Source organism: Nycticebus coucang, chromosome 9 (assembly GCF_027406575.1).
Source record: "Nycticebus coucang isolate mNycCou1 chromosome 9, mNycCou1.pri, whole genome shotgun sequence".
In the NCBI taxonomy this organism is placed as follows: Eukaryota; Metazoa; Chordata; class Mammalia; order Primates; family Lorisidae; genus Nycticebus; species Nycticebus coucang.
This window is the reverse complement of record NC_069788.1, coordinates 112929555-112951803: the sequence shown is the minus strand read 5'-3', so window position 1 is coordinate 112951803 and position 22249 is coordinate 112929555. Positions and strand designations below refer to the sequence as shown.

The 22249-nt window shown below is 43.3% G+C and overlaps 1 protein-coding gene across 7 annotated transcripts in view; it reads right to left on the bottom strand.

The window, feature by feature from the left end:
• DPF3 (double PHD fingers 3) overlaps window positions 1-22249 on the bottom strand; it is a 291411-nt gene that overhangs the window by 37343 nt on the left and 231819 nt on the right. For 3 of the 7 annotated variants that reach the window (XR_008382506.1, XM_053602716.1, XM_053602718.1), the window contains exon 8: window positions 21267-21395. Coding sequence is in view for 3 of the 7 variants with exons in the window: in XM_053602716.1 (XP_053458691.1) it covers window positions 21267-21395 (129 nt within the window). In the remaining 4 variants the exon portion in view is untranslated. Of the gene's footprint in view, window positions 1-8154; window positions 9889-17003; window positions 18372-21266; window positions 21396-22249 lie in introns of those variants that run through there. The other 4 variants (XR_008382507.1, XR_008382508.1, XR_008382509.1 and 1 more) reach the window with 4 other exon arrangements.

Below are 22249 nucleotides of genomic sequence, written 5' to 3'. Positions count from 1 at the left end.
ATAAAACAGAGCATCAGTGGGCCCCACGAGGCAGGCTGTTCCAGATCTGCATAAACAATCTGAAGGCAGGAGACAGATAGGGGCGTCTGCAGGGTTTGGTGAAAGAACGCTGTACAAGCCCAGCGCTGCATACATGGCGGAGTGAGGAGGAGAGGGTCAGTCTGGAGGCCCACATCCAGTTGTTTTTCCTTTCCTTTCCTTCCCCTTGATATTCTTCTGTGGGTTTCAATTCTGTGCTGTCAAATAACCTTTTCAGTCCAGTGCTCTGCCACTTTCAGCCGTGCATAGGCCAGGACAGTTGTCACTGATCATTACAAGGAGTAACGTGCGGTGGTGATACACTAATGCAAAAGGAAGGAAGATGCGGAGGCTAGTCTGGCCCTGCCACTTCTGTGTAGCTCTGGCCAGTCGCTTAACCCCTCCAAGTGCTGGTCTATTCATCTGCTAAGTGGAACAATAACTTCTGACAAGGCTGCTAGGAAGATCACACTGAGAGTGCAGTGGCAATCGTCTAGCGTGTCAGGGAACACCAGTCACTCTGGGCCACTGTGATGAAGGCAGCCTGTATGCTCTGGACTCAGGATACACACTACACACAGCTGCCCTTCTTTCACCCTCAGGGGCTCGTGAAGACCCCATCAACTAGATGAAGAAGGGAGAGAAGAGAATCGGTGAAGAAATAGAAGTGAGGACTCCGGGATTGCCAGCTCCAGGCTTTCCAATTCCTGCAAGCTGTGCCCCAGCTGTCCAGACAGTCAGACTGCGAGGAGGACTTCCACCCAAACAGTGCTGCCACAGCCAGCACCTAAGCCTGGTTTCCTTATTCTCTTTTCCTCACAGCACATTCAGTGACCTATTAGTCTAAAGGGTACTTTTTCAAATAAGCCCTATTCCAAGTTGAATAGGAGAATAATCAGATTTTGATCTCAAATTTAAATTGGGCTCTCAGATAATAAAGCTCTCTGGGGCCAACCAGCCTCTCTAGATATCCTATCCTCCTCCAAATACATTACAAACCAGCAGGTAGTGTAATAGCAGTTTCTCTGGTTTCAGAACAATAATTGGTGAGAAATGCCCATGGAATCGTTAACTACCAGATTTGACGCTCAGCAAGATGATCGTCTTATCAGTTGGATGAGTATCACACAGAAGATGGGCAAAGCCAGGGTTCTGTGGCCACATCCACACCTAGCAGGAATGCCGATCACTTCTTTTCCCCACAAGAGCCAGCACCTTACACCACAGCAGGACACAGGTGAGCTGGTGGGGAAAGGTACACAAACCCAAACTTCTTGACATGCCCAGCTCAGCTGTCCTCACAGAATCACCCTAAACTCAGATGCATCCTGCTCAAGAGCTCATGACGGGCCCCAACTTCCTCCTGTTGCTAATTCCTTTGTTGGAGAACATGCCCCAGCACAGTGTGGATGCTAGTAACATGCCCATGATGCCTCACACTGCCCAGGCTCGTCCTTCCCCTCCATTGAGCTCATCTCCGCTCTAGCTCCGCTCTGCCCACTCATACCTCCAAGCTTCTGATCAGGTATTTCCCGGTATCACTTTCACTACCAACCCCTTGTCCTCCCAACTCTATTCCTCTTTCTATGAAGTCTTCCCCCACTACTCCAACCTATGCTGGTAACTCCCTTCAGTGAGCCTGTTTGGCAGTCGTATTTTGTACCAACTTGGCACTTAATTACAAATGGTCTTGTCTTGAATGATATGCCTTGCAAAACAGAAATAGTAATCTTGACCCCAAAGGGCTGTTATATGGCTTTCAACAAGCTATCCTGTATAAAAAGCCTAGCCTCGGTAACTAATGCACAGAAAGCATCCCCCAAAAAGTTTATCCCAGTTCCCCTGTGCTTCTCTTTTATGTCTTTAGCACATTATTGCAACACAAAAGACATTCAATAAGTTTTTGATTAATTGATCAGTAGCCAAAAGCAAACCAATAACTGGAGGATCATTATACAAAGTAATAGCATACGGTCAAGTCATATTGATCTATTTTTCAATTATGGACAAAGGGTTGAACTCTACAGAGGGTAAAACAATCTATTTTAACTAAAGGAGTTTTTAGGATTACAAACTGCCAATCTCTCTGTACCCATAACTCAGCGGAGCAGAAGTTTCAGTGAGTTTCATGCTAGTAATTCATCTTTCATTCTTTCTTACACAAGTTACTCCAGCCCCAAACTTTGTTACATTTATGGTTCATGGAAAGTTCACTTCATATGCTAAAGGTTAGTATAATCTTTGCTGCTTCTTTAAATCAAACACAGAGCAAAATTATTCTGTAGGAGTTCTTTTCAAAGTTATTTAGGAAGAATACTGATCACTTCTTTTCCCAAGCAGAACTTTATCATTTATAGTATACATACAGATTACATATATGTAAACTTAATTATGTATAACTCTGTCTTCTGATGAGACTATTCCTCCCTCCTTGGAGAGAAGGTAGTAGACAACCATGAATATTAGTGAGGTCATTCCACCAAAATCAAACTGAGGACGATATCCAGGTCCTAGGAGCAGGTATGAATTCCACGCACCAAGGACGATGTTGGGTGTGTGCTGTCTGGTGAGATGAGAACGCAGATGGTGTTTTCAGCAGGACCTTTTCAGCTGGTGGCCTTTTGGGCTTACTATCCTTCTAAGTTGCTTCTCACTGTTCTTTTTCACACACTTGGTATTTTTTTCAGCTGGTATCTTATTGCTACCAAAACAATGGAAGTCAACAAAAGGCTCAGGACAGAGCTTCAGTATGAATGGGAACAAGCCTAGGGATGTACTTTTAGTGAGTGACCATAATACGTATTTGTGAAACTAATTTTCCCATGTCTCTCCACACTCTGGTGGTGAGTTAGGCATCAATTCCTTCAGGTTATGTAGCTATCATTCATTCAGTTTTGTTTTTTTTTTTTGTAGAGACAGAGTCTCACTGTACCGCCCTCGGGTAGAGTGCCGTGGCGTCACACAGCTCACAGCAACCTCTAACTCTTGGGTTTCTGCGATTCTCTTGCCCCAGCCTCCGGAGCAGCTGGGACTACAGGTGCCCGCCACAACGCCTGGCTATTTTTTTGTTGCAGTTTGGCCGGGGCTGGTTTTGAACCTGCCACCCTCGGCATATGGGGCCGGCGCCCTACTCACTGAGCCACAGGCGCCGCCCATTCATTCAGTTTTTTATATAATTTTAAAAAATTTCAGATTCATATGAGGGTACAAATAGGTTACAATGTAGCTATAATTCAAAGTATATAACCCTAAGAAGGTTATCTAGCCCGTTTCCCTAACTCCACATGGGAAAAATGTCTGGCTATCAGCAAGTTCCACATCAGTCTCAATAGTTTAAAATTCTTGACATTCATTTGTTTTAAGCCAAACAGTGTATATCTCCTGTCGTCTTTTGAGACCAAAAGAACCAATGTATTTTTCTCACTGATTCACATAACAAAAGCTATTAAGGGACCCTTAATTCTCTTCCCTAAATTAAACAACCCTAAATCCCTAAACTCTTCCTTAACAGGTTTCTTGTTTAACCCATTGAATACATTGTTAATCATCTTTGCCGTACTTTTTTGATTTTCCACAATCTTTTTCAGCTAATGCAAACACAGTAGTGTCAAATACTAAATAGAGCTGCAGAATTTCTTTCCAGCCCTGCACTTTACTCCCAGTTTAACACAGCTTGGTGTGATACTTTCTTAAAAGTGAACAACACACAACTCCTTTAGTTCGTGTTCCACTAGGACTTCCAGATCTACCTCAGCTAGACCTGCTCTGTCTCGGGGGATGACAGGTTAACATAACTGGATCAATCAGGTTGATGATAAACCATTTATAACCACAGTCATCACCTCTCAACAAAGTATAAGGTTTCCTATTCCGGAGTACAAAAACATCAGGTAACTAAAACATGTGTGCTGTTCACACCACATTTATATTTGTAAAATACATAACACAGCATTTTCTAACTTTCAGTCTGAAGACCCATTCTCCTAGTTTATGCCTGAAAACTGACTTGTAGGTGATCTCATATGTGATCGTGGGGTGGAGCGGGGAGAATATGGAGCAGACATTTAACATGCTGATCACAAACACTGCCCCTTTTCAAAAGGAAACTTGGAGGTAACTCAGGGAACTTGCCAATATACCCACTAAATAGTACTCTGAGGTCTGAAAGTCACTGATCCTCTCAAATCCACTAGCAATGACTAACGAGCATCTCTTCAATTAACGTGGGTCTAACGAACATCTCTTTAATTCACGTGGCTTGGCTGGTACAGCTCACAGATCACCCTTCATGATCATCCCAGGCTAAGTCAGTAGGAAGTTTTCGATTCAGTAGTAGGTCTGGTATCAGGAATCTTTTCTACCATCGAAGGAAGAATTTTTTTCTTGTTGGTTGTTTTGGGAGGTGAAGTTAGGAGTTGGGGAGGTATTATGATTCTGAATATGACCATAAGAATCTGAGTTCTTGGGAAGGATTACATCTCAGCAACATCCTCTAATTAACAATTTCATGGAGCCACAGCCATTCTCACCAGAAAGAGACCATTTCTTTAACTGCCACAACTTCACACCTCCCACAAAGGGCTCTACCTAAATGTCCTTCATCATTTGTCTCCCACAGATGAAACTCTACTGTCCAGTCACTTGTCCCATAGGACTCATTGCCTTGTCAATCCACCCACCTCAGCTTCCCAGAGTGCTAGGATTAAAGGCATGAGCCACTGCACCTGGCCCCCAACTGTCTATTTTTATAAATGAAGTTTTATAGGGACACAGCCATGCTATTCATATACCTATAGCTGTTTTCATGCTACAACCCCAGAGTTGAGTAGTTGTGACAGACATCTGGCCTACAAAGCCTAAAATATTATCTGGGCCTTTAGAGGAAAAGTTTGCCCTATTATAAATCATAAGGAAAACAAATTGTTTACTTAGAATAACCTCCTCCCTATCCCAAAAAAATAAAATAAAACCAGAAAACAACCCTGACCCAAGTAGTATTTGTATACCAAGGACTAGTTTAACTCTCTTACAAAGTACCTTATGAAATAAGATGTATCTAAGATATAAAATACTTAAAAGGTAAATAACAAACATTTTGGAGAGATATATGTGTGCATTTATATTTACCAAAGGAAATTCTGAGTTTGCTGCTTTGGGAACATGATAAAACTCAAATTCTAGTCACATGTAGAAAAAGGGGTAGGAAGGGAAGGAGAGGGGAAAGGGAAGAGGGAAGGGAAGGGGGAAGGGAAGAGGGAAGGGGGAAGGGGAAGGGGGAAGGGAAGGGGGAAGGGAAGGGGGAAGGGAAGGGGGAAGGGAAGGGGGAAGGGAAGGGGGAAGGGGGAAGGGAAAGGGGGGAAGGGGGAAGGGAAGGGGGAAGGGAAGGAGGAAGGGAAGGGGGAAGGGAAGAGGGAAGGGGGAAGGGAAGGGGGAAGGGAAGAGGGAAGGGGGAAGGGAAGGGGGAAGGGAAGAGGGAAGGGGGAAGGGAAGGGGGAAGGGAAGAGGGAAGGGGGAAGGGAAGAGGGAAGGGGGAAGGGAAGAGGGAAGGGGGAAGGGAAAGGGGGGAAGGGGAAGGGGGAAGGGAAGAGGGAAGGGGGAAGGGAAAGGGGGGAAGGGGGAAGGGAAGGGGGAAGGGAAGGGGGAAGGGAAGAGGGAAGGGGGAAGGGAAGGGGGAAGGGAAGGGGGAAGGGGGAAGGAAAGGGGGAAGGGAAGGGGGAAGGGAAGGGAAGGGGAATGTGATATAACAGACATCGGTCACCAATAAGAATAAAGTGAAATAAAAAAGTATCTCCAAACGGTACAACTCTCCCCAGAGTTTTACAGGGGACATCTTCCATGTACGTGCAAAGAGAAAGGGACCGGATGGGGAGATGTTTTCTACTGGAACCATATTCTGAATCACCCCTAACATGTGCTCCATCCAGAGACCAACCCAGAAACCCACTCCCACCACAGGTCCATTCTAAATCAGGTTAAGATGAAGATCTGCTGTTGTGAAGGATTTTGGTTATGGCATTCCAACCTCAACTGAATTGTATCCAAACTGGCAGCCCTTGGGGAAAGCTGCCCCAAAGCCATCAAAGTGTGTCTGGTACATGGTCACATTTGGTTTCGCCTACACAAAGCTGATCTTCAATGTTCAGTTTTAATTTACTATTAACATTTGAAAATGGGGAGATCTCACCAACATTTCTGAATTTTTGGCCCCTCTTAAAAAAACAGAAGAGGGCTTTTGGGCTCACCACCCCGCCCCCCACCAGCTGAACTGCAGAGGCACAGGCACTTGTCTCCATAACCCTCTGTCACCTCCTGCTGACCCAGGGCTGAGCATCACAGGTGCTCCCCAACTTCCTGGCCCTGTTTTTATTTTTCTCACACCTGGCCTGCTTCACTCATGAAAAATACCTGCTCTGCAGGCATCTGAATTTCAACCTCAGAGCTAACCCTTTTAAAAGCAACTGTCTCCAAGTGAACAAGGAAAATGATTTTTCTCATTCCCCAGTTCATATGTACTCTTTTCCCCTCCCTCTTGGTCAGTGACCATCTGTCGACACAGAGCACACGCATCCTTGGCCAACCACTTAGCATCAGACACTTCCAAAAAGCAGTTCCTGCTCTCAAGGCTATCATGGACATTTGATCACCTCAGGTCTCTTCTATCCTCAGTTACTTACACCAGTATTACCGCTCCATGCCAGACCTCTAACCCCTATAAGCAGCCCACAGTACCTACAAAGAAAGCTTTCACGAGGAAAGTCCCACTTTAGGTAGAAAGCATTTGCCCATCAGAATCAAGGTACTCTTTCCTAGAGTACAAATTAGAGGGAAGATTTTGGATACAATCACTTCCCCACACAGAAGATATTTATTCTCCTAGGTGACTTCTGCATTGAGTCTAATGTCTCAGTTTTTGAGACACCATTGGAAGTGGGTGTTGTGCAATAAATACGTAAAAACTTTCTTTTTACTCCAAGTATCAATCAACAGAGAAACGGATAAACAAACAAAACAAATTATGGTATATATAGATAGATAGATACATATATATATGTAATGAAATATTCAGCCTTAAAAAAGGAAGGACATTTTGACACATCTACATGAATGAACCTTGAAGATATTATGTTAAATGAAGTTAGTGACAAAAGTACAAATATTGTATGATTCCACTTATGTGAGGTACTTGGAGTAGTCAATGTCAGACAGAAAGAGAACAGTGGTTGCCCCAGGCTGCGGGAGGAAAGAATGAGGAGTTAAGAGTTTAAAGGGTACAGAGTTTCAGTTTGAGAAGAAGGAAAAGATCTGGAGATGGATGGTGGTAACGGCTGGAGAACAAGGCAAAAGTACTGAAGGCCACAGAACTGGACACTTAAAAATAGTTAAAGTGGTAAATTTAATGTTGTGTGTATTTTACCACAATGAAAAGGAAAGAAACCCTAAGAAGTGTAACATACTGGAGAAAACTTTTTTTTACTGCTAGGGGAACTTACAAAGTCCATAGTGAGAACCATGGCGTGACAGTCTAAAAGCAGACAGAGCACAATAGCAGCAGCATTCCAATGTCCCTGTCATCTCCGCCTGGTCTTACTTGCGGGGACTGGCGAAGTTCAGAGAGCAACAGCTGGCCTGACATCTGCCCTGGTTCTACGCGACCTCTAAGGATTCATCAGGTAAGAGTGTGCATCTTCACCCACAGGGGAAAGCCTATCCCAGGGAGTGCAGCCGCATTTAGGGATTATCCTCCCATCTTTTCCCACTACATCTGGGATTTTTGTGAAAACTTCGATTCTTGGCAGCAACATTGAACAGGTATATTAAGTCTGTACACATCATGATCTGTTTTGGCCATGGAGAGGATGATGATGGCAATGGTGACGGGGGCAGGTGACAGCACCCTGGGCTAGGAGAGCAGGTGCTGGTGCTGGCACTAGCCCTGGGCTTCATTCACTTTCCACACCAACACCTGTCAGCCAACCCAGCGAATGAGACAACAGGTTTCAACAAGTCTTGAGCATGGGAGTAGACAGGAGCCTTTCAAGAGGTCCCTTCCACACCATGGTGTGAAAGCAGAACTCACAGAGGATGAGGTTCATTGGTCAAGCAAATTTTACAGAGATGCTATAGGAGCACTGGCAATAGACTTTTATTTAACAGGAACTTACACAAACTTGATACAAACCCTACAGTACGCAAAGCTTTATCACAATTCTACACATTATATTTTGTGGGAGTTGGAGAGCAGATTATTATAATTAGCATTTTGACAAGGGATATTTCCTATCAGAAAATATCATAGAAAAGGGCTATAAAATGACACAGACACTCTTAGTGATGCCCTGACCCAGGACAGGCCCTGAATGGGAAACCTGGAACGACTGGCAGGAAATCTCTACCCACCCCCTTTCTCCTTGCAGAGGCAAAAGAGAGTCTCAGGTTTGGGACCATTTCAGTAACACTGCGACTCCAGGATAGAATAGCTGATCAGAATAGCCAACATTAGACTGTATATATATATATAAAATTATGACTCTGCTTGCAAGGACAGAAAACCCAAAAGCATGGATGTGTAAAAGCCCAGCCAGTGGGGAACCCAGCTGCCAGCCAGGCAGCCACACTCCTTCGTGAGGTCACCAACGCAGTGCTGAGTTACATGCCATCAGCCATAATGCCCATTTCCTCCAGCAGGGCCACAAAGGGCCGTGCTGGAACGCTCACCTTCCTCCTTGGCCCCTACCAGCAGCCTATCATTCAGATTGGCCTTCCTAGCCCCTGGGGACAGCCCAAGAATCTCAGGCTCCCCAGGCAGCCTCAGCATAAGGCCCCACTTTGCCAATCTCCTCTGGAAGTTGTTAGATACTGAACTATGATAATATCTCAGCTGAGCTTCCTTTTTGCAGTTTTTTTCCTCACTACATTATTTTAGACAATGTGTTCGAATCTGTTGCACTTGCGGAGATGTTTTCCATCACTAGAAAGAATCCCTTTCTGATGTGGCACCCCCAGGCCTGATATCCAGGAGGCAGGCTGCTTCTCAACACTCAGATAAAAGGGGCTTGCCTGAAGTGAGAGGCAGTGGGGATAGGGGAAACTGCTGAGTTGTGGCTAATTTAGTTCAATCGAGTAAGCACACATTGTTTTACATCATCAACACTTTCCAAAGACTTTAGAAGAAGGAAAAAGAAAAACTGATCCCTATTCACTTACCACTTACAACTCACAGAAATAAAAATACCTAAAGCACATACATGAATGGCTTTTTCAAAAGCCTGAGAGAGCAGAGTTGATCTTTATTTCTTATTAAAAATGTGGGGTATTTTTCCTTAGAGTTAATATGCAGTCTTTATTTTACATTAAGTACTCCTTTGATTTCATGTCTTTACAAAATTGCTTTTAGCTTTTGAAGTAGAAGATACTTTAAACAAAAATACTGTGCCCTGTTAGCACTTTTTTCTTTTAAATATTGAAATAAATAAAATAGTTAATTCTTTTTTTTGTTTGTTTTTTTGTCAGTTTGTTTGTGTTCAGTCACTTCTATTGTAGAGCAATTCCAGTCTGACCTGGTACTTTCTCACAGACACTCAAAGAAAATGTAATGAAGAATTTTTTAAAAGGAAAAAAAAAATCTTCTTATTGCACAAACTTAGGCCATTCCCAAGACTTCTCTGAGCTGAGCTGAGCTGTGCTGGAGGATTTTCCACTTCTGTGTTGGCTCCTGTGTTGACTGAAACACACACACAGGAGGGGCCGGGCAAGGGAAGAGGAAGAGGAGGAGGTGGAGGAGAAGGAGGTGCGAATCATCGAGGCTTCTTTTCACCTTCTTCAGAAATGGCTTGCTTGAAGGATGCCGGAGTTCCCAGGTCATAGAGTTGACTGCAGAGGGAAAGGCAATGAAAGGTAAAACAAAAAACAACAGCACGCAATAACTACCTAAAAAAAGAAAGATTAAAATTAATGGGGCGGCAGAAATGAAATGAATTAAAAAGGGAAAAGAAAAAAAAAACCCAAAGAAAGAAAACCACTAACTAATTGCAAGCTAAGGAGGCTATGACTATGTGCAGTGAAAACCAGGCTGGTGTCTCCAGTGCCTTGAACATCAGCAGCACAAAATCAGCCATGAACAGGGCAGGTCAGTGGCCACTGGCAAGAGACAGAGAGAACACAGCTGGACTTTCAATTCTTAGGGGGTGTAGCAGGCAACTAGTGTTAGCAAAAAGTTTTTCCTTCTTCTCCACTTGGAAACCAAACAAACTAAATCTTTTCATGACTAAAACATCCCAGAAAGGACCATTATGATATAATCTGTCTGCCTGTCACCTAAGTGGAAATGGTAAAGGACCAGTTAAGCCACAGAAAACCCCAACTGGTTGGCCTATGGCCAAAAGAACACTCCTTCACAAGCACACACCCTCACCTCCAGCCCTGCCCCAAGCCAGGGGATGCATTCCACTTTTCCACTAGCCCAGTGATCCCAAGCGACAGCCTTAGAACCTGGTGGAAGTTCAATCCAAGTGGGTCCTTTAGCCTAATGGGTACAAATCAGGCATAGACTTTGCTTCTAGCTGAAATAAATCTGCTAAGTTATTCTGGCCTTTGGAGTGGATTAGTTAGTACAAAGGAGTAACCAATAAAATCAAGCACTATCACATTTTACCCTAGAAGTGGTTCCTGAGGGCAGAGATGACTGCCCCAATAGTGCCCAGATCACACTGAGCTGAAAAGCCAGGAGGCAGAGCAGGAACGACGGACCTAAATGGAAAAGGGCCAAGCCAGGAGACAAAGCTCAAAATCAAAGGCAGCTCAGCATCTTCCAAGTTGAAACTCCTTCCCCTCCACTGCCCAGTTTTCCTGCTGGCACCTGAGGCATCACAGGCCAGGCACATGGGCCTGGATTAAAAGCACTGTCAAAGCCAAATCTCCACCCATCCACTTTCCTCTGTCCTCTGCCACCAAGTCTTCCCTCCACACTTGCTCCCAGTCCCTCCCCATTCCATTCTGCCCCATCTATCCTCTCTGATGGCTTTTCTGGTGCCCTGTCCCTGGTTCCCTCCACTTTCTCACTTTCCTCTGCTCCTTCCTGTTGCCACCTGCCTTAGCCCCTCCACCTTAGTGACAAAACCTGTGTGGTTGGTCCTCTGACCTCCCACAGAGCACCTGCAATTCTCCTGTGGGCATCGGGTCTTGATTCCACCCCTGCCAGGAGGCTTTCTGTCCCTCTCCCAATTCCCTGACCCCACTGGTCACAGTCACCCGCCAGTCTTCGGTGAGGGTCTCATCACCATACCCCACATCCTTTTAGTTTCCTCAAATTTCCACCCTTGACTCCCCCCACCACCCCAACCTCACACACATACTTTTCTTCTTTTGCCCCATTTAAGCTACCTAGAAAACTGGCTGGGTAGTTCCCAACTTGGCACTCTTGCACTCCATTTTCTCTTTTGTTTCTCCTAGCAAGGCCAACTGTAGGCTGTGGGAAATATCCTGCTGTGTTCTTGGGCTCCTGCTCTCAATCCCCTGCAGGAGGCCTGGCTTTCCTTCCCTCCACACACAGCCAGCTCGCCCCTACCTGGGCCTCACACCCTCACTTCCTCTCCTTCACTTCTCACCACCCACTCAGTGCCACCTGGCTCTCCTCTGCCCCCTTGACCAATGATGCTGTGTCTGGAGATGACTTCTCCAACCTTATTTCAACAATACTTATTGAGCACCCACTATGTGTAGAGAAGATTTAGTAAGACTTCCACTAATTTGCTCAGTTCTCAGTTTATAACCCCAAATAATTATGGCACACTGGTGTTGGGTACTGTCCAAGGGACATGCGTGATATCACCTTTGCCCTAAAGAAACACTCCAACTGTTTGAGGTGAAGGACCACGAACAAACCTTAAGCACAACAGGAATGGAAGGAACAAAATGCTACAGAATCATACTTAAGCATGTTTTCAAATCATGATTTTTGCCATTTTACTTGGATCCAATTCCGATTGTGATTCCCAGCTTTGCTTTTTGTTCAACTCCTCCAGTCTCTGGACAGGAGACATTCTTGCCTACAGATTAAATATCGATAGTCAATCTAGACTTGGTTGCTGATCTGGATGGCTTCCTTCAAGGAAATCTCTCTGTCTGCTGTGATCCACAGCAAAAACAATCACACACTACCCCATAATAGCTCATAGACATTTAAGATTATTTCTAAATATCCAGTCTGACCTACTAGATCACAAATAAATCCACTGGCCAATAAATCCATTGGCCCCATTGTTAATTTTATCCTAGCCATCACGGTGCTAAGCATCATATATGCTGTTACTTAGTCCACAGTTACCAAATGAACAAAGGTACATCTGAAGGGAAATATTATAGCCCAAGGGCTACAAACAAACCAGCCTGAAAGATCAAATGTTTGAGCCACGAATAATGGGACAAATCTATCGTGTACCTCCTGATATAAAGCACAGTGAAGGATAAAACATCATTTCTATAGTTTTCTTACCCAAAAGGCATAGCCTCATTTTAATCATCAGAAAATAGCACATGAACCTAAAGTGAACAGCTTTCAATAAAATGACTGGTCAGATACTCTTTAAAAGTATGAAGGACACGAAAAACTGGTAGATGACTGTGGAACTATTACAGATAAAGGATTTGTGAGGACATGGCAACTAAATGTAACACGTGGGCCTGGACTGGATCATAGACCAGAGAAAGGTCTTTAGTGAAGCAGCTGGCAGAATTTGAGTAAGGTCTGTAGATTATAGTATTGTATCTGTGTTAACTTCCTGATTGTAGTAATCATACTGTGGTTATTTGGACAATCTGAGTAAAGGATATTTGGGAATTCCTGCTATTATTATTTTTGTAATTTTTGCAAGTATAAAACTATTTCAAAATTTAAAAATATAATTTTAAGTCTTACTTCATCAGGTGAAGGCCAGTGGGGAGATACTTTGAAAACCTAATTGCCAACTTATATTAACTAATAATTCAGTTCTAAAAGGGATCCTCCATCATTCTGTTATTTTGTAAATCAAGCAGAAGGGTTTTTCCTATCTATCAATTTGGATAGATGGTCAAAAATCACTTTATTACATAAACCAGTGTTCTAGTGTTAGAAGCACTTGGGCATGTGACTGAAACACGGCCCCAAATGTTCGCTCCCTGCCAACTCACTACCCTCACTGTCACCACCAAAACACTGACCATTTGGGAAGCTCACTCTTAGTTCTTTTAGAGAGTTAACGAAGACTTAGACATTGCTACTTCTCAGCAAGATCCTAATATGTAATAGACTGGTTTTGTTTTTGTTGCTTTGTTACTGTTTTTCTTTTATAGCATCAAATACCTCCTCTTAATCTAGTGAGGTCTCAAATAAAATACCTCAATGCCCTTTACTGATAATACTCAAGAAATTTTCAAACTGTGATCTTTGGGGAAGTCGACCTAGACTACAAAAAGGTTATTAGAAGACTTATACATCATTCATTGACACTTGGACTTCAGACCAGTCACTGAACCTGATTGAAACTCAAGCTCCTCATCAGTCAAATGACATCTATCCTACCTCACATGGTAAGAATTGCCATGAGACAATATCAGTTACATACTATGATAAGGAAAGAAATGTCCAGATCCCAGGGAGAAACTGAGGCAAAGCTCTATGTCAACCAACTCATGTAGGAAGTTGAGTCCCAAACCCAGAACTTTGGTCTCTACTCATCAGATCTCTACTGTAGTTGTCTACTCATCAGATCAAAAATGCCTCACTCAGAAAATACACAATGCAAGTAACTTCACTTCCAAAGGCTTAGGAAAATTGCCTGTGGAAAAGTACCTAATACACTATTTTGCTCAAACTTTAAGTACATGTTCAAGATCATATTCATCAGATGTAACAGGAGGCATATTGGGATAAAATTAATTAATTTTATTCTACCATAAAGTGAGAACCTCGAAACAGCCTTTAGTTCTCTCCCCAAGTAATGATTTTGTGTTCCCTCAAGTGCTATATACAGGCAATACCTGGCTGCAGCCCGTTAGGTGCAGAGAGAGATGCAAGGTAAGCAGGAAGCCTTAAAGGGATACTACTGATGTGAACATCATATTCTTTTATTTAATCCTTCTCTCTAAAATACCAGTAGTGAATTGGATTACCAACTTTAAAGTACCTTTAAAAAATTAAATGCATATTTCTAATTCCCAGTATTATAACGATTATAGCATCTGATCTCTACGTACTTTCAGTAACAGAAATAAAGGATTAGACGGTTCTAGGTAGGAAAAAAGCATCAGATTGACAACAGTTACTTTTATCATCAATAGCTCCTCTCAGGAGATTTGAATGTTGTAACGAATTTTTAAAGTTCTACATTTATAGCTGCTTTGGGATAGGACTCAGAAAATTAGGTGGCATTTCTGGAGCATTTGGGGTGGTACTTTAGTGAGCAGAGGAGGAAGGAAACTGGTCAGATCATTTTCATCTTGATGACTCTAATTTCTTTTGTATTTTAAAATGTGAGTAGTGATACTTATTTAACAAAAGCAACTGCAGGAAAGATAGGTGTGTTGATTGCTCACAGACCTCCAATTCCTGAAGTCACAAAAAAGAGCTTTAGACAGCAGAAGGGAATGTCTAGAAATGATGGTAAGAAGATGAGTTATCTCCAATATTCTTCCCAGAATCTTCTTTTTTTTTTCCCCCCCCCCAGTGGTTCTTCCCAGAATCTTAACAGAAATTCTCTCCTATAGAATCTAATTGCTTACTCTTCGGTCATTGGTTACCTTTTAAAGCCACCATCATTACAAATACCCTATCTTCAGCTGGCACTGAGAAAAAGCAAAGTATGCATATCCACACACACAAATATATTCCTTAACTAAAGACTATGCAAGAGACGGTACAAGCAAGGGTAATGAGCATAGGTTCTAGAATCAGACCAGGGATCAAAACATGGCTCCCTACTAACTGTACATTTCCGAACCTTATTACGAAGTCTTAGTTTCTTCATCTGCAAACTACGGATCAATACAAACACCTCTCTAATGGGAGTGATCATGAGGATTAAGTGAAACATTACAAGAAAAGCACTCACACACAAATGTATGCCTCACACATAAATACCGACCATTGTTACCTAGAGAAAGGGATAAAGATATCACACTGACCATCAGAGTGGCTGGAAACCAAGGACAGCCAGTTTTCTCCTCGTGTACGTTTCCTTCTTGAGTTTTCCTTCCTTGTCTCCAAAGCAGTGTCCATTCTACTCTCTCAAACTCAGCTCAACCTCTTAGGGTCAACTTTTCTCAACTAAAAAGTGAAATATTTGAACTTGATCATCTTAAAAGTCCCTTCCAGTTTTGTGGGGTTTTTTTAAGGCTATAAATTCTGAGTCTGTTCAAAGATACTACAAACAAGGTGAGACAACATGTCCAAGAAATGCTAAGAAACATTACTAAGCTCATTTTGGCTATAGCAAATGAGAAAAGTGAGGATATCTACTACTCCCCAAAAGAGAAATTGCAGATCAAAGCTATAACAATAAAAATAAAGTAGAAAAGAAATACCCCATCCTCAGATAAATATTCTCTTGGGAGTATCCCTTGTTAGAAAGCTATAAAATGTTGGTCCCCCATTAGCACAACAAGCTAGATACTGAAATTAGGTGGCCTTTTATAATTTGTTTTAATTACATGGATTTTTAAAAACCTACTCAAGTTTAAAGGCAAGCTGCTATTGAGTATTCTGGAACTATGAATCAGGCAGATTTCAAATGAATAGTGTGCAATGGTTGGAAACATTTTTATTAACATAGAAGCTCATTTCATCAATGAAAGCAGATTATAATTCTACAAATCCAATATCTGAGTCAAAGGAACGAAGTAGAAAATGACAACAAGAGTAGACTGTATCCCGTTAGCAGAAACCCACTGGAACCAGCTGCACTGACTCATTCACACGCATGAGCATGCAGGGATGTTAAAACAGCGAAGGTTTATGCCGTATTTCCTAGGAACAGGCCACGTACAGATTAGGCAAAATATCCCAAAAGTGGGTGGGATTGTTACCTTCATTCTCAAAACTGAAAATAAATACACAGGCAAGCACATACATATCTCAAGCATGAGAAAAGTGGATGCCCCTTCTGTCTCAGGCTACCAGGAAAGCACAAAGTATACTTTGGTAGGTGTCTTTGCTTTTGTTGGGTCGGTTCATTATTTTAACGAGCACGATGACGAGTAATTCATGATCATCAACAAAGGCTGGATTGTCAAAGCAGATCTTCCCACACACTTATAAGCAGGCTGTCAACTGGGCAGCCACTTGGATGTCCCAACCCAAGTCAAATAGACCTATGCTCTCCTGGAGTCTGGAGACCCTGGACACACTTAGTGGGAGTTGAGAATTCAAAACAGCCAGGTTGAGGGTTGTGCCTAATCAGGCATCTTCTTTAATGTGAACTCATCCCCCTGGCTGTGAAACTGGTACTCAGAGTGAGGAATACCACCTTGACATGCAATGCCCTATGGCCACATCTCCTTATTCCTACCCAAAGCCAGCAGCCAACTCCAATTTCTGTTCCCTGGACTCCACTTCCAAGTTTAGCCACGGGAGGCAGAGTTAGCCGAGCACTTCCCCAGCCATTTTTTCGTGTAATTGAAGCCAGAAGCCAGAAGCCAGAAGCCAGAAGCCCACCATTCTCTGCACAGAGCCTCCCATAGTCCCGGCAAGCCTCAGTTCCCACACCAACGCCCAGGCCCATGTGGGTCCACATGCACACACAGGCACAAAGGGCAGATGAAAGACACTCCAGTAGCCACTCCCACACTAAGAAGGGGGTCCGAACCCAGAAACAAAACAAAACAAAACAAAAAAAGCTGGTGGGAGGACAGGGGACAAAGCAAAAAGAAACAAAAATAAAAATAAAAAACAAAAAAACCCCCCAAATATGATGGTTTTGCCCACATTGTAAGACAGGTCAGCCAAGACATACCTCTGACTAGGACCTTGTGGCAGGTGGTTCTTGGGACTGTCAGTGAGGTGGGTGGTCTTCTCCATTGATCCAGGGGCTGTGAGCAGTGTTGCTTTCGTTTATTTCAGGAGGTACTATTGGAAACATAAAACAAAGTGCCTGGCAGGCACTATAAAAAAATAGAAGAAATACTAAGGAGACTTGATCATCCAGTGAGTATTTATATGCTTTTAAACAGGGGCGAGGGGCAAGGGAAGACACTGCAGTCTCCTTCTTCCTTCAGTGAACACGGCCTCAAGTTGTGTTGTCACCGCTGAGCCTGTGGCTTTCTGCCTATGTTCCATTCCTGCACTTGGAAGTTGCTCTTCGCCAGGTGGAAAGTGAGGGAAACCAGCAACAACAAAACAGCAGCTCTGCTGATGGAGGACAAGTTAAAGAGGCGGCTGGTCAGGGCCCTGGTGCTGGCGGAGGCCAGACACAGGTGCCCGGACTTCTCTGGAGTCGCTGACATTTTCTTGCAAGCAGAGAGGAAGATGGAAAGGTCAGGGAGGAGACCTGGGGAAGGGGTCTGCCTTGGGGAGCCTCCAACTCCGTGGGACACGGAAAGTGCAATCATCTCCCAGTGAGGAAATTCTGCCCCCAGTGGCTTGCCTCTAAATAGGATATTACTGTGATTTCTTTGATTTCCCTTTTCTCTCTCTCTCTCTCTCAAAAAAAAAGGTCTGATTCTAATAATAGCTAGAATATATAAATAATAATTTTTAAATGTTATCAGTTCTTTGTTCTAAACCCAAAGTTCCTCTTCTCTTCATTTGGCCAATAAATATGGTAACTGAGGAAATCAACTCTGCTCATGTCAAAAAGTCCCCCTCCCCTCAAAAAAGGGATAATCTGCCTAACTTCCTAGTTCTATGGAAAATAAATAGCACATCGCAACACCATCTCTCTGAAGAACTCTCATTCTGCTCTTTTGTTTTTGTTTTGTTTTTTCAGTAGTTTGTGCTTCTGACATTCATAACCAAACTAGAGGGATGGCAGGAGGGAAAGGGACACACGGGAGGTAAGGGGGAAAGCAAGGATAAAGGGAAAGCCTAAAGTTGTCTTTCATTAAAGGAAGTCTAGCAGAACCGGCACAATGAGCAAAGTCAGAGGGTGGCTAGTTGCCCAGAGAGTCTGTCCCACGGGTTTAGCAACTGCCCTTTTTATCTGCTGTGGGTGAACCCCGGCCACTGCGGCGTCCTCGACAGGAGCGAGGCTCTTCCAAATCGTCCTCATCAAAGCCGTGGAAAGTTGAGGTGTCACTTTCTGACGTGGAACCGAATAAGTCCTCCGTGGTGCGTGCTGCGGCCGCTGCCTCCTTCTCCTTCCTGCCTTCTCCTCCCAAATGAGCTGACATGTATGATGAATATATCAGCACGTGGTTAAGCAACAGACAGCATCATTAATATTCTCATTACGTTATTACAACGCTATTCTTAATAGCAAGATAATAAACCACTGTCACGCCAAAAGGGAGTAACCAGGTATATCTCCTAGTGATAAGGATTTAGGACAAAGCAAACATTTCCAGGGAAGAGGTTCCCCCCTCCCCAAAAAAGCAACATCTCTACCATAATACATATGTCCACAGCTTCCGACAGCGAACGATTTGAGCATGATCTTCTTTCTCTTCCACATGCACACATAAGCATGCACGCTCACTCAACCCGGCCCTAGAAAACGATTTTCCTTGGTGGTTTGAAAGCCTGGTTGGTATTTCTTTGGTGTTTTCTGTTGGTGTTTCTTTGAACAATGTTTGCCCTTCACTTTGACAGTCAGCTTTACAAAGGTATTACTGTCAGATAACCCATTCAAGGTGGTTAAGCCTCCATCCATTTCATTTTTATTTTTGCCCGCTTTTAATCCCATTCTTTTGGAACCCTTTCAATTCTGCCCTTACACCATGTGGTTCATTTGCACTGAAAGCAAAAGGAGGTTGGAAAGCCTGATAAGTGGTGGGTAATAAAAGAGCTTCTCGTTTTCTTTAACACTGGAGGAAATTTCTGTGATATGTACCCACATACACACACATGCGTGCACACGCATGTGTTCGTACACACATACACACCCCAGCCACTAAACATGCCTAAGGCTTGGTTACTCCAGAAAGTTCAGAGTTTTTCAATCTAACTCAGAAAAGTAAGGTGAGGAAATAGGAGTTAAAACAAAAGGTCTAATAAAACAGCATCCTGAAGTCTGTAAAATTCCACATTTTAATTTCCACATTATAAATGGGCCCTGAGACTGCCTCACAGAAGGTAATAACGCACAACTGAAGGTGCCGACTTTAGAATCTCACCTTCTCTCAGGAAATGAAAGCAGTGAGCTCAATGGGAAGGAAAAGACAGATCTTCCAAGATCTTCCACTCTCTTCTCTGGAAGGACCCTAAAGAGCCTCCAGAGAAGTATTTGCCCACCTGCCTTAACAAGCACATCCCACAGGATACTGGCACCTGTTTATTCCCCAAGTACCAACTATTTCAGGAACATCAGAGTCAGACCTTGACTAAATGATCCACCCAAATTAGTCCTTAGAAAATTCAGTGAGAATACGTAGGCTTGTATAAAATGGCCCCTTGAGTCACATAGCAGACAGAACCTCATGGGGGAAATGCTGAGTGAAGGTTGTGGAAAGAGAGCTTTGTATAGGAAATCAACTTCCCACTTCTGATACCCCATGGATTAGATTCAAGTACACTATCTTTTGTAGGAAATAAAAGGGGAAATTATAGCAGTTTGCAATGGGACTTCTGAAGCTGCCCTCTGTAACCCATCCAAGCCTGTAGCAGTCCACAACGTTTTGCTTAGAATATCACTCCACCAAGTGACCTTGCTTCTAGCAGTAGAGATTTTGCCTGATTGCTTGCTTTTTAAAAACTATGAATTGAATTTCATTTGTTTTATTTTCTTTTTAAGTACCTAAAAATCAGAGTCCACTATTACAAGGGCCCTGTCGTCTCAACTAGCACCAGTACAGTAAAAAGTTCAGCATTAGGTATCGTCTTTGAACAGTAAATGAATTGATGGAATTACACAATGGACCACCCTGTCAGGGTCCTTGAGAGTTGAGGGTTGAGGATTGTGTGCAATGGAAACCACAGTCCTTTTCGAACTACTGATGTGCCACTCAAGTCGGTCTTAAACCCTAAACAATCTTAACATCAAAATACAAAAGGGCCAAAGCCAAGGTTTGCAGACAATGCAAGGGAAGAACTGAGTTGTTATGGAAAACAAAGATGTGGTCATTTCAGTCTTCTTAGGACTGGGAGTGCAAAAGACACTGGTTAGAAAAGTAGAAAGGAGAAATGACTCTTCACTGCTGGAACCATCCACCCAATCGAACTGTGTTCACCTACTAGTCAGTAGTCGATGAGACTAGAAACGATGTCCAAATCCTCTCCCCCTTCTGCCTTGCACTTTGGTCTAGTTGTGACATAACACAATTTGAAAAGTGATTACTACCAACCAACCACGATCAGCCAAAAATAATGGTTTGGTTAGAAATGAAAATCAAAACAACCACTTGACAAAACTTGAAGACCTGAACTCTTTTTAGAAATGAAAGAACAAAACCCAAAGTCTCTTGTTGTTATTTTAGTTTTTGGATAGGTTAAAAATGAAAAAAACAAAAACAAACAAAAAAAAAACACCAAATCAACTCCAGATTAGCTCTAGGAAATGTCTGCCCTTTTGCCCTCTTGATCTCCCAGGTATCTTTTGCCTATTTCATGTGCGAAAACAGGATGAATGGCCAGTGGGAGTGGTGTTCATACAGGCTGCCCAGGGGTCTCTGACTCCCACACAGGTTTGGTTGCTCTCCCAATATTCATGTTTTCATACTCTTCGGGTTTGACCCAGGTACGTTCACAGAACAAAGGCATCTTTTTAGGTTTGTGCATCACCCAATACAAGAAAGCACACTGCCTGCGTCTCAGGCATTTCCACTCTACCTCACTGTGGTCAATAACTCATGCATGCAAAGGAAAATCTACCTCAGGGACAGGCCAGACGCAAGTCAAAAACTTCTCTCTGCCCTTTTCCTGGATCGTAGGGCATAACTTTTGGCCCTTAAGACCCAAAGAAGAAAAATATCAAAATGACCTAAAAACCCCTCTCCATTCAAAACCACTACCACCATCACTCTCCATTCCACTCTCCAAGCCCACCACTGCCAGACGCCAGAGGCACACAGGTGGACCAGGTCCTGGCCTATGGACACCCGAGGCAGGAAAGGGCCACACTCACCAGAGCGTCCACAGTCTGCACAGGACACCAGTTCTTCAGGCCGCCCACTCTTCTTGTTCATGTTAGAGCCCCCCAAGCAGAAGTCACAGTAGTTATTGGGAATGACTGTTCCATCCGGTCCTTTCTGAGCTGTGGGAACATTAAAAAAGAATTCCAATTTCAGGCTGAAATGAATTTCTACTGCCCTCTCTCCTCCCATGGTGTGGCAGAATCTGCTTCACAAAGAACAAGAAGTCTAGAATCTGAGCTTTTGTTGTAACCACACTGTTAAATAGGGCTAAGTTCTCTTTTGGATCCTTCTGGATCCTTCTCAATGTCTTACAAGTCACCCAGAGTTTAATTTATATAATATTTCCCAGTTCTGTGTTTTATAGAAATCACCTTGTTCCTCTAATTATATCCCCGGATGACCAAACTGTCCAGAAGGCCTACTGGTTCAGTGAACACTACTCAGCCCTGAACAATCAGCCCTCAGGGCCAAGACTCTAAATATCAGATGGCAACCATAAACCACAGTGAGACTGGAGGGAGAAAACATGGTCACTTCCTGGACCTTGCCCTTGAGAAAGGTGTTCTTGTTTAGCAGATATCCTTCCTGTCCCTGAAAAGGAAAGCAAAGAAGCACTAATGAGTGGTCATGTCCAGGATGGACACCAAAGATATCTTGGGGACTTTGATAAGCATCTTGACAGGTACACAGGTGTCTGTTCTCATTCAGCTTCACTTCCATGAAGTCCAGACTCATTGATCATGGAAAACACTCAGAAAAAGTTAATCTTCATCCTACATACAGGTTTACCAGCTGCTTACTAGCTCAGCTTCATGCCAGAGATGGGTTAAATGGTATGTTAGTGGGCATGTCTCTAGGCTTAGGACCTTCACAGGTAACTGAACACTCTAACTTCATAAAATACCCCTCCTGAAAATCCTTAAACAAAGGCAAAGAAAGATCTTGGGACTGGGTGGCACCTGTGGCTCAAAGG